Source organism: Aedes albopictus, chromosome 3 (genome assembly GCF_035046485.1).
Source record: "Aedes albopictus strain Foshan chromosome 3, AalbF5, whole genome shotgun sequence".
Classification (NCBI taxonomy): domain Eukaryota; kingdom Metazoa; phylum Arthropoda; class Insecta; order Diptera; family Culicidae; genus Aedes; species Aedes albopictus.
In genome coordinates, this window is record NC_085138.1 from 10,240,840 (window position 1) to 10,253,696 (window position 12,857).

The 12,857-nt window shown below is 41.3% G+C and overlaps 1 protein-coding gene across 2 annotated transcripts in view; it reads right to left on the minus strand.

Annotated features, from left to right (window-relative positions):
* Positions 1 to 12,857, minus strand: part of LOC109421746 (uncharacterized) — a 200,347-nt gene that overhangs the window by 155,007 nt on the left and 32,483 nt on the right. For both annotated transcript variants that reach the window (XM_062860034.1, XM_062860033.1), the window contains exons 3-4: positions 252 to 471; positions 28 to 167 (exon numbers count right to left, since the gene is read on the minus strand). In XM_062860034.1, the coding sequence (XP_062716018.1) occupies positions 28 to 167; positions 252 to 471 (360 nt within the window). The remainder of the gene's footprint in view (positions 1 to 27; positions 168 to 251; positions 472 to 12,857) is intronic.

Below are 12,857 nucleotides of genomic sequence, written 5' to 3' on the forward strand. Positions count from 1 at the left end.
TAGTTACTGATTAAATCAGCTACTCACCTTAAATCGTACAACCTCGTTTATCACACTAGACGTCATTTTCGACGGAGACGGATACCTTTCCTCGACATTGCTAACGGGGCCACCTTCCGACCGATGTTCGTTCTTCTTATTGCACGTTGAACAGATTTGCACCATACCTGGAAGAAAAAAGCGTGGGCACCGGTTTATAGAGCTTTCTGCTTGCTATGATAAGGGGACGCATCTGGCGATTACGAAATTACCCTGAGGACTTATCGGACTAGCATTGGTCGGTGCTTTCATCGTTTTGATGAAAGGGAAGTATGGTTCCCGTTCGGCATTGGGACAGCAGTAGACGAGCCTCAGCTGCGAGGAGAGCGTATCGGCGCCGCACGTGTAGCAGACGAATGTGGCCGCCCGTTCCTGGGTGGGCTGCCGCTTCCGGATCTGGTACTTTCGCTGGGCCTCCGGTACGCACTGTTTCTGTGGAAGGGAAACACCGAGAAAGGTAAACAATGATTATTGTTGGAAGTACAACTGTACTAACGTTTTGAATGATTTATCAAGAAACGGGTGATGATTAACGGGAAAAAATGACATTGCCCAAACTGGACACAAGATAGAGTGCGTCAATGTCGCGACGCGACAAGGAATAATGTGCCGACAAGAGACTTTTCGCAACAAACCCAGAAAAAAAACTGAGGTGATAAGATCGAAATCGCACAAAGGCTCGTTCAGCACGTGTTTGAGCAAGAAATAACTACTTTCCGGCTGGCTTGATTCGGTAAAGTTGATTGCTGGCAGAGATTACACTGATATGCGAGTCAGCATGATTTATTGTTCTGTTTTCGGAGTAATTGATTTTTTTGTGAATTCCCATGATAACAACCTGGCTTGTACTTTCAACCGTTTGAGTAGGCTTAGGTGATGTAAGCATTTGGGGTGGATTATTATATTTCATTTGGGATGAATTCTCATATATGTATTTTCCAATTATTAGTTATATTATCATCAATGTCAACAAGGTTAAATCGTTGGATGTAAATACCGTCAGGTCAACCCATCCAGTTTAACCCATCCTGCCTACAGCTATGGCCAGGTGTGCCATTGAAACCTGGTGTGTATCAGTGAAGTACACTCAACGGCGCTGCAGGTCTTCATCAACAGATTCCTGTGGTATATAATTCGTGTATGATAGCCACACAACTGGTTCTCCGACCTCATAACATGCTATGTCTATAACTCATATTTTCGTATTTCCAGTAGTAGACTCTAGTAGTGCTACCCGCGCGATAACGGCAACTACTACTGCTAATCTGTCAACTTGCGTGTAAAACAAATTTCAAGTTCACCATAAACACGCAGGTCTGTCCCTCCCCCTTGTTCACCCAACTACTGAACAAACCAGCTGCCTGCCAGCTCACCACACCATTATTGGCTGTATTAAAGTGATAATAATGATAAGTGCCACTTTTACACTGTCGTCGCCTCGCCACCGACAACGCCTCCACTAAAGTTCTAAAAATAGCATCCCAGCTGTTCAGCTGTTGGTATAGACTGCTGCGCTGTGTGTACTTGTTTGAGGGTACTGCTGCCGCCGCCACCAGACTGAGGAAAAGTACAAACCTGGAAATGACTCGAAATTGATTCCGCCCTGAACCGGATAACGGTGGATTGGGATCGGTTGTGCTCGCTGCTGTGCTGACTCAAGCCGGTTGCAGTTGGACACAGACGACACGAGACGGGACGGTTTGCGTTAGTGGGGCGAAGAGGAAGCGAGCGGGATCTGGCTCATTGAGTGACAGCTCATTGAAGGCATCGGCGGCGGCAGCGGCAGCAATCCAAACCGGACCGGAGCGAGCCGAATCGTATGTTTTGTTCGCGCGGTCGTTGGGTGGCATGCTCGTCGCCGCTCGCCGCTGCGGTAGTCGTTAACAACCTACTACATAGAGTGAAATTGCTTTGCGCGATTGGCTTTCGCTGTTCTTACTTCGTTTAGGCGGCCTGCCGCCGCCACTGTAGATCGTGTAGTGACCAAGACGAAGCGGTGAAGTAGCAATAAGCAATCGTAATGAAATTGCATCATCGAACAAATGGATGTGGGGAACCGTTGTTGAACTGAGTCAAGTGTCACGCGTGACGGTCGCGACCCAGAATGCTCGTTCGCTCGTTTACGCGCTGCTCCTGTTGCTGGGAACGTACATTCAGTAGCGTCAATAATGATAGAGTAAAGTGGGGCAAAAGTTCGAGTGGGGCAAGAGTTTCTTTTGAAGTTTTTGAACTTAATTCAAATGATATCTTTCGGGTGTCAAGGTTGTTCGATGCCTTTTTGAAAAAGAGTCTTTCACTCCAAAAATTATGAAAATTGATCAATATTTCGAAAAGTTATGACAAAATGTTGGTTTTTGATCAAAAAATTGTAATATGCGATGGTCCTTCCAATGCATGGAATGGAATTGTAATGAAATCGAACTCGATATTTTATTTTGGGGCGTAACTAGGTATATTTTGAAGATGCTTTAGCATGTATAACTTTTTTCAAAAACGTTTTGGAAATCGTATTTTGCACATAGTGGGGCAAAAGTTCGAATTGTGGGGCAAGAGTTCGAGTCATGTGGCAACTTTAGGTAAAACCCTAAAATTCTGCAAAATGTACATATTATCTCTAAAAATGGTGGAATTAGTGAGAAAATTCGATCGAAGTTGAAAAAAATGCTGTTTTATCTGAATTTGGCGGAAAACTACTAATTTTTGGTGAAGTAAATTTTACCCTGATTTGGGTAAAATCCAGATCGAACTTTAAAGTGTATTCCAATTCCAACATCAAATATTTATTGGTTTTAGGTATTCCAATTACCAAAGTGTCGAAATAGTGTGCTATGGATAGCGGAATACCACAAACACCAGATTTCGAACTTTTGCCCCACTGGTGGGGCAAGAGTTCGAATTAGACACACACATACAAAAAGTGTTGTAACTCAAAATTGAAAAGACATTTGGCGTAACTTTGTTCAGCACAATTTTAGCTCATGGATGGTAGAATCACCACACGGTATTCATTTATTTTTATCTGCTTCGATTTCTTGAAAATAATTGAATTTTCAACTAGGGTCGAACTTTTGCCCCACCTTACTCTATGTCTCATCGCACCATCTTCTCTCGAGACAGCAATACCTGTAACACTTGCGGAGAAGAGGTAAATGTCATATCCTCACCAACTGTCGAAACAGAAAGGATAGAAGCTCAACTGGACGCGAACATCAGCAACAATGCATCAAACGAGGAAAAACTAATTATCTTTTTGAAAAAATGTCAACTGTTAGATACACAGTTAAAAAATGTTACATCATGCTGTTACAAAAGGACTCCGTCATATCGCACACATTTTTCCATCTGTTTTTAAATTAACAAGTTGGTCTCAGTATAAAGCTTGCGTTCAACGTTCCATACAAGAAATAGTATAATGTAAAATTCAGTGAGATGGCATAGAAGTTCAAATGCCAAATTGGTTTACGTCGGGTGTAATTCTCAGAAATTTTTGCTGTGTAGAATTTAAGTTCAACTTGAAATTTGTTTTTGCAGAGGCGAATGACCAAGGTTAAAACTCCTTTATAAATAATAATAATAATAATCAATGAGTAGCCTGCGAACTTCCGACGGAGATTCACAAATTACAGCGGGATATGCAATGTTACAATTTGTTGCTAAAATGATCGAAATTATTCATGTAGATTTGATGGATTGGGATTTAGAACAGTTTGTACAGGTGTCCGGCCATTTGGTCGAATGCTGTTTGGCCGAATGCCGTTTGGCCGAACGCCATTTGGTCGAATGCCATCTGACCGAAAGGGTCGTTTGGCCGAATGCCGTTTGGCCGAACCAGGATCAAAAGAATTCAGAGGAAGTTTTTGACATTGTCGGCCAAATGGCGCTCGGCCAAATGACCCGGAACCGTTTGGACAACCTAGAATTGACAAGATATGGACAACTGTTGCATATTCATAGAGATGGCTAAGTGCCTAATCATGTAAACCATAATCAAAATCAACATTCAACGCTACTGGTGATTAATTATTTCGTTCTTAAAAACTTCTTAGTGCTCAGGTTATTGTACGATGCCAATGATGTCTTAAACTGAATTATTTATATTTTCCTAATAGAGGAGTACGTTTGATCTGTACTGATATTTGAATACTGTTTATGAATTGCACTGAGATCCAATTGAATTTGGGGCTGAGACACTCCACTTTTTTTTCAAAGTGAAATTTCGACAGCTGATACATTTGGGATCAATACCGGCACCGGCCAAGTCCTTACAGTCAGTTGGGAAGGGAAAGGAACGGTATAGTGTGATGGTTGTTGCTACTAGAGACCGAGAGCAGCCTGCGCCCCCACAACTAGCACGGATGGGGTATTTGTCAGTAAGGTAGGATGCGAAATCTGCAGGTTCACCTTTGATTACTCTGAAGAAGAAGAAGCACAGTTCTCAAAGCGTTAAAAAGTAACTGAAATGATAAGCAGATGGCTTAAAAATGATCGTGGTCGTAAATTACGGGAGTCTCGACTGTACCTTGTCAGATGTTGAATTCTGTATAAGCATTCCCTCCTAATATAGTACCAAATTAATAGCAAGATGCGCAAGAAGCGCCAGTCTTTGTCAGAGTTTGTGTTTCTCAATGAGAAAATCAGCAGATAATCGCAGCACTCTGTATGAGAACCCTTCTGAACAAGTGATCACCATCAGTGCTGAAAATTTCATTTTGGCATATCCAGATTCAAACACCTACAGCTCATTTTAGAAGCTGAACCTGAGAATATGGTATATGGAAAACTTGTGCGGCTACACCAGTTCTACAAGAAAGTCACAGAAAAACCGCCCATTTTCGAATTTTTAAGATAAATGTCACGGACTATCTTCGAAAAATGCCAATTGATATTCATGGTGAATATCAATCGGCATTTTTCGAAGGTAGTCCGTGACATTTGCCTTCAATATTTCAAAAAGTGCGGTTTTTCCGTGACTTTCTTGTAGAACTGGTGTAGCCGCACAAGTTTTCCATATACCATATTCTCAGGTTCAGCTTCTAAAATGATCACCATTAGAGTAAGGTGGGGCAAAAGTTCGACCCTAGTTGAAAATTCAATTATTTTCAAGAAATCGAAGCAGATAAAAATAAATGAATACCGTGTGGTGATTCTACCATCCATGAGCTAAAATTGTGCTGAACAAAGTTACGCCAAATGTCTTTTCAATTTTGAGTTACAACACTTTTTGTATGTGTGTGTCTAATTCGAACTCTTGCCCCACCAGTGGGGCAAAAGTTCGAAATCTGGTGTTTGTGGTATTCCGCTATCCATAGCACACTATTTCGACACTTTGGTAATTGGAATACCTAAAACCAATAAATATTTGATGTTGGAATTGGAATACACTTTAAAGTTCGATCTGGATTTTACCCAAATCAGGGTAAAATTTACTTCACCAAAAATTAGTAGTTTTCCGCCAAATTCAGATAAAACAGCATTTTTTTCAACTTCGATCGAATTTTCTCACTAATTCCACCATTTTTAGAGATAATATGTACATTTTGCAGAATTTTAGGGTTTTACCTAAAGTTGCCACATGACTCGAACTCTTGCCCCACAATTCGAACTTTTGCCCCACTATGTGCAAAATACGATTTCCAAAACGTTTTTGAAAAAAGTTATACATGCTAAAGCATCTTCAAAATATACCTAGTTACGCCCCAAAATAAAATATCGAGTTCGATTTCATTACAATTCCATTCCATGCATTGGAAGGACCATCGCATATTACAATTTTTTGATCAAAAACCAACATTTTGTCATAACTTTTCGAAATATTGATCAATTTTCATAATTTTTGGAGTGAAAGACTCTTTTTCAAAAAGGCATCGAACAACCTTGACACCCGAAAGATATCATTTGAATTAAGCTCAAAAACTTCAAAAGAAACTCTTGCCCCACTCGAACTTTTGCCCCACTTTACTCTATTTGTAGGTATGTCCAAAACGCAATCGAGTGATTGCCCGTCGTTATTTGCTGTATTTCCTGTCCTGCCAGAGAATTGTTGTGCCTTTTACTCTGCGTAGGAAGCTTTCGTTCTTCGCATCCATCGCTGGAATTGGTGAATTGAGTTTAGCACCTAAGCGTCCCGTTGCAGCGAGTCGATCAGCTTTCGGAAAGCTTTCCCGTTTCCTGCAATGCCCACATATGCAGGTACCAGGCCCCTGGCATGAATGAAATATATCGTAGCCAACATCTAACTGCCTTATACTCATATTCGTGCAAATTGAAATAAGCGTGTAATCAACAAACGCAGCTTTTGTTTGATGTTGTGAGCCACACACGAAATCACATTTACAATGCGCGTTTGTTGGGTTGCTTTATTCAACTAATCGCATGCTCCTCTTACCGTACATTAATATTAAAGCGAGATTGATGTGTTTTGTGATCATAACAGGTGGAAAAAATGATTCCAAAAACTGATCAACAAACCAAAATAAACGTTAAACAAACAAATGTTGATGTTTTCGCATTTGATAGTGGGCGCTATTTATTAGCGCCCAGGACATCCTGTCTACCATGATTCCAATGCATTGATATAGGCCGTGTCAGGGGCCTGGCAGGTACCCAGCATAAGGTGGCTGTATCCAGGGATGACTAGATGTACCGTGATCAACCGCCATCAAGCAGCTTTCCAGTAGACCACTGTTGGACTGTTCTCTAAAACGAGCTGTGTAGTGCCTTAACAATTGCATCGGCTTCCGCCGTGAGCATAAAACAGCCGTTATTGGTCGAAATGCCAAATCCTACCTGTTGATCAGCTACCGATCAATCAGTAAAGAATTTTGAGAAAGCCGTCTTCCATTGATCGGACACTGTTTCTTCTATCCAAACACGTTTGATGACATCAAGAAGGACACGTTTTGTCACAAAAGACAGGTGTCACATCATTGAGTATCCGATAGAATCTGTACCGACTGACTTCAAATTTCCTTAATAATTCTTGCACTTGAAATTCCGTAGAAGTGCTCTGCAAAGGTTTCTGCAATTCCTCCAGAATCGTCTACTGATAAGCTGTTCATCTGCAATGTTATGTTGTGGAAATTTCGTTGACCTCGGAGAGCATTGACTGTGCGCCACAAAGAAGTGACTGACTCATTCGAGTTGAAACTGGAAAGAAAATTTTCACAAGAGCGATGTTTAGCTTGGCTGAGGGAAATGCTTGTGTTCAAGCGATCTGAAATTCTTGGCTAAACCTCTTCTAGGATCGTCTTCTGGAATCCGTTTTAGCGCTCGTTGTCGTTTTCTTCGCTTTTTATGGCTGCCGTCACCCCGTTGTTTCACCAAGGCATTACTTTTCGACCGAGATTTCCGCTTGTGCGAGAAATGGATTGTTCCGCGGCGTTACGGGATACCTATGTCAGCAAATTCGTATAACGACACTTCTCGATCTCTCGGAGTAGATTTTTCAATGATCCTTTCCAAAGATTACCAATCGGCATCTCCATATTTCCACCGACACTGTAGAATCAGTTTCCGAGGATGCGTTGAACTAGTGAGACGAATGGGAAAGTGGTCTCTCCCAACGGTATCAACATTCACAGACCATTGAAACTTGTTAATGACATCACTGACGTTTTTCCGGACGTGCTATCAAGCCTTGTGTGGTCCCCGTTGTTCAGATTCGCAAGATGGTGACTGGGCTAAGAGTTCCTCTATTTTGATTCCTTTGCGATCTGTAGTAGAGCTCCCCCTCCCCCTAATGACGCTATGCTCGTTGAACTCACCCATCAAGATGACAGGTTGAGGTAGTTTGTTGAGTAATGCTCGAAGATATTCTTCGAACTCTTGACGCGTCATTTGTAGCGAAAGGTACAGTACACGAATGTTGCGGCTAACGAATGTTTCATGGTAATAGCGACTGCTGGGAGCGATGTTTGAAGAACTATGAAGGAGAACGTAGTATCACAGACAAACAGACGTACCGTAATCCGGGGTCAAATTTATCACTTTAAAACAACTTTTGCGGATAACATCAGTGAAAATTCAAATATTGCCAAAAGAATTTCTGTAAATCCAGTACCCAGTGTATCTCCATGGAATCATGTTACAAAATTTTGTTCAACAAATTTAAACTTTAAGTTAAATAACTCCAAAAATCAAAAACATGGAAATGCCACATTGTGGCGAAATTGATCAGTACACAATTAAGCATCGGTTGGAAAGGAAAATATCCTTCTCCGCTAAATTTTGATCTTCTAGAACCGAAAAGCGCGTTTAAAATCTTACAACTAGTAAATTTAATACTTTAAATGCAAAATAAAATTTTGAAATTTCCCCTTAAACTGATATAAGTGATTTCTATCACAATAAATGACTATTTCATCATAAAATGAACTTTTTTTAACTGTTCTGATTAGCTACATAACTTCCCAACCAAGGCTCCACAAAAATGTTTAAACAGAGAATTTACGGGAAGTCCTATTAGCAATCGATTGTTTAGTAGCAATGATTTCAGTTAAATTAGAAATACATTGCAAATTCATAAATAAAATAAGGCAAACCCATTTTTTTTCTAAAAAGATAAAAGTCTACACTCATCTCTAGACATCTACAAACCAGGTGACGTAAAAAGTTTAAGATCATTATGACGCTTAAGAGTTCATAGTATGGAATTACAATGTAGTACCCGAATGATCAATTTCACGTTGCTGATCAATTTGACCCCGGTTTACGGTACTTAGTTTACAGACGTGACACTCTAATAATTCCCATCGCACAACGATTTAACGGACTACTTAAAATTTTGATAGTTGATCAACTGTCCATCCGTGGCGCTAGCAACGTTATTGTTCGAGTTTGCTCACTACCGTCACCTAGTTCATGGTTGGTCAAACTCAGTCATATTAGTATTGGGCGAATATGTTTCCGTGAGTATGGTTGGAATCGAAAAATGTACGAAGTGTTACGTCTGTTTGTCTACCACCACAGCGCAAACCAACTTAGAGATAAGAACCTCAGATCTATATCCATAACAGTCACCATATCCGCTACACAAAGTAACTACGTATACATCAGGTCGGCTCCAGAGGCACGTTCTTTGTGCCATACTCAACTATGGTTAACTGGACCTGCTTGACTACTGATATAAATTGTAATATACTTTTGGGATAATCAGCGAAGTCCGAATTGTCCTGGAATTTATCCCCTAAACATCTACAGCTGTGCAGTAGTTATTTTCGCAATAAGCTGTTGAATGGAGGACAAAGGCAGTGGGAGAAATTACGTACCGTCTACCCCCGTTGGTTTGAACGACACCTCATGCAAACCAATGGAGTTCATTTTTAATTTGAACTTATAGCATCCCTGTGGACGTCGGAAACACATTGTTGGCAACCTTATTTGATGTTTTGTTGTGATTATACGTTTCTTTTCACCCCGTTCCATCAGCATACGTACATACGTCCCTGAATTTTATTGTGCATTTGTAGCGCTCCTAACATTTCAGGAGCGAACCAGTATAAAACACACAAGCCGTCCCCTAACACGGACATCAAATGGTAGACGGTCTTGTGTTGTCGCCCCCTTAGGATTAGAAATTCCTAGACCAAAAACAAGCTATGAATGCATGCTATGTGTTGATGCCCCCTTAGGATTAGAAATTCCTAGACCAAAAACAAGCTATGAATGCAACAACAGATGCTGCGAACTAAAAGGCGAACTGCCAAACAAAATATAATTCTAGGATGACTGATGGACCAAGAACAATTATGAAACCTCGTCCTCCTGGGTTCGGACTTCGTTATTCATATGGATGACTGGGCACAAATTAATGTTATGTGATGCATGGTTGTGTATTGTGCATTTGTAATGTTCTATTTTATTGTTCGTATCTAGTTCCCAAACGTGGGGCCCGATACGAAAAATAAAATGAGCATTCGTAAGGTTCCAATGGATTTGTAACATGACGTTTGTACCATTTTTAATTAGAACGATGTGAAGAGCTCAGATTAGATGCGATCAAAACAACGGGGGTAGACGGTAGTAGTCAGTAGAGCAGGAAGCAACAACGAACCAACTTACACGTTGAGAAAAGTTAATGTTGCTATTCAACAGCTCAAGAACAATAAGTCAGCTGGTAAGGGTGGTATCGAAGCGGAACTCATCAAAATGGGGCCGGAAAAGTTGGCCATCTGCTTGCACCGGCTAATAGTCCGGACCTGGGAGACTGAACAGCTCCCGGGGAGTGGAAGGAAGGAATCATTTGTCCTATCTACAAGAAAGATGACAAGTTGGAGTGCGAGAACTTCCGAGCGAACACATTTCTGAATACTGCCTGCCTACAAAGCAGAGTGTAAAAAATTCGAAGATCCAAAGTGAAAATTGACATTCTTTTTTTTTTTTTCATTCCTTTTTGTCCACATTCAATGTCAGCTGAATGCCTCTCTTTTTTCATTCAATTCTCTGTCATGAATATTTTCATGCATGTCGTAAAATGTCCAATTTCTGTTAACCGACGCACAATTCGACTTAATGAACAAATAGAATAGATAGTTAGTATTCTAATTCACCACTATACACAAGTTTTGTGATGATTTGAAGTATAATCGAGTAGGATGGTCTAGTTATATTTTTCAGTGATTTTTTTTTTTTTTTATCTGTATTAACGAGATTTTTAGCCCTAGGCTAGTTTATCTCGGGACCCACGCTTTACTTCCCTTCCGAAGGAAGAACTCACATTTTGCGAATTTGTCGGGAGTGGGATTCGATCCCAGGTCCTCGGCGTGATAGTCAAGTGTTCTAACCATCACACCAGGTCCGCTTCACATTCAGTGAAAATTGTCAGTGACAGAAAAAAATATCCATTCTCCGAGATGCTGACTAGACTTATCGAAGATCAAATCCCATCGGGGACTGCGACAAGGTGATGGACTCTCATGACTGCTTCAATGTCTCCCCAGAAGAAAGGTATGCGACGAGCCTAGCTCAATATCTGAATCACGATCGTCGAGAAAACCGGCCGATTTGTCTGTTTTGTGGATGACACCGATACATATTATTGCAGGAACATTTGGAACGGTGGTAGAATTGTACACCCGCCTGAAACGTGAAGCAGTTAAGGTCGGACTGGTGGTGAACGCGACTGATGGAGTACATGCTGGCAAGTGGAAACGCAAACGGTGTGTGACGGCGAAGAAAGAATCATAAGCTCGCAGCACTCTACGGCAAACCTAACATCCGGAAGATCGCAAAAGCTGGAAGGATACGATGAACAGGATATGTTGCAAGTATGTCGGGAAACAACCCTGCAATGTTGGTGTTCGCAGGAGATCCGGATACTGCAAGAACACCTGAAGGACAGCGTGAAAGATGGGAAGACCAGATGCAGAACAATCGAGTGTAGGACGTGGTCGAGGATGGAGGACTGCATCCACGAATCGAGTATTGTGACGAGAAACAGTTCAGTTTTATCATAATTGTATACAATTATGTGTAGCACTATAGTGTAACGCTAAACTGCGTGGCGAGCACTCCAGTGTGTCAAAAGCTTGACGGGGGCACATAAGATTGCAGGACCTTCCTGCTGTTTAACATTGTACTAGAAAGTGTCAACCAACGAGCCTATTAAAAAATGCAGATTCGAAACTCATCAACGCCTCGCTACGATAAATTGTTTCGTGTCACAAACCATAAATTTAATTGAAACACAGTTCGGAATTTATAAATAAAAACGATCCACCCCGGCCCGGCGGCCATACCGGTATCATGCGGACAGAGAAGCACGCGAAGACCATTTAATGATCTACTACAATTCATCAACCACATCGCACAAGCTGGGGCTGACTGGGGCATGACCAGCCGGACACCGGTTGTTGTGTGACGTCTTGTAGGCGCTTAAAACAGCACAACCAGCATGGCAATGCTGGGGCATGCACGATTATGGTGTCTCTAGATACCGTCGTAACCGTAATCATGGACCCTGGGGATTGGGGGTGGTCGGGGGTAAACGAGAAGCTGACATTCAAGTTCAAGGCGATTAACTTTTGGTTGGTTCGTTTCGGTTGTTGGTTATTTCAATGCGGTCGTCGCTGTCTTGTCGGTGTCCCGTCCGTGTATGCGTATTGTTTTGTTTCTTTTGCTGTTGTGATTCGTACAGCGTTTGTCATGATGATTGCTGTTGAGTGCTACTACGTTGAATGTTTGCCATTCCGTCTTGTTGGTGTTCTTGCTGTTGTTCGGAAACGAGCATAAACGGGTGCGTTTTATGGGCCGTGGTGACAGTTTAAATTGTTGTCTCTTCGCATATTTTGGCACAGATACGGCTGTTTGTCTCGTTCCTTGTTTGAGGAAGAGGGGGTCAACTTCTTCATCATGGCGACCATAACAATGATAATAAAAATCAGTCGCGTCTAAAAATATACGTCATCGTGCACGAATGGAATGAAAAAAAGAGACATGAGATGTGACGAGAAAATTGATTACCCGGACGATTTGTGCTTTTTATGGAACGTCTTGACACAATCATGGTAAAGTACTTGTCGTATTGTTGGTTATGGTGATGTCTAAGTTAAGCAGGTACTTTTGAAGAAGAAGGGCAAATGCATATAGATTTTTGTTACTAAATGATGCTATGCTTAACTCTGGTTTATTCCTTAGAACATTGTCGAGAGTAGCGAGATGGATACAACTAGATTTGAATCTAGAAGGACGATTGATCAGTTTGAAACATTTGGGAAATTATAGAAATGAAACGAGCTCACCTATTTATAATGTCAGTTTGACAATCGATAAATAGAACACATTTCGTTTTCATTCACTACCAAACATAAACGTGCCAAATA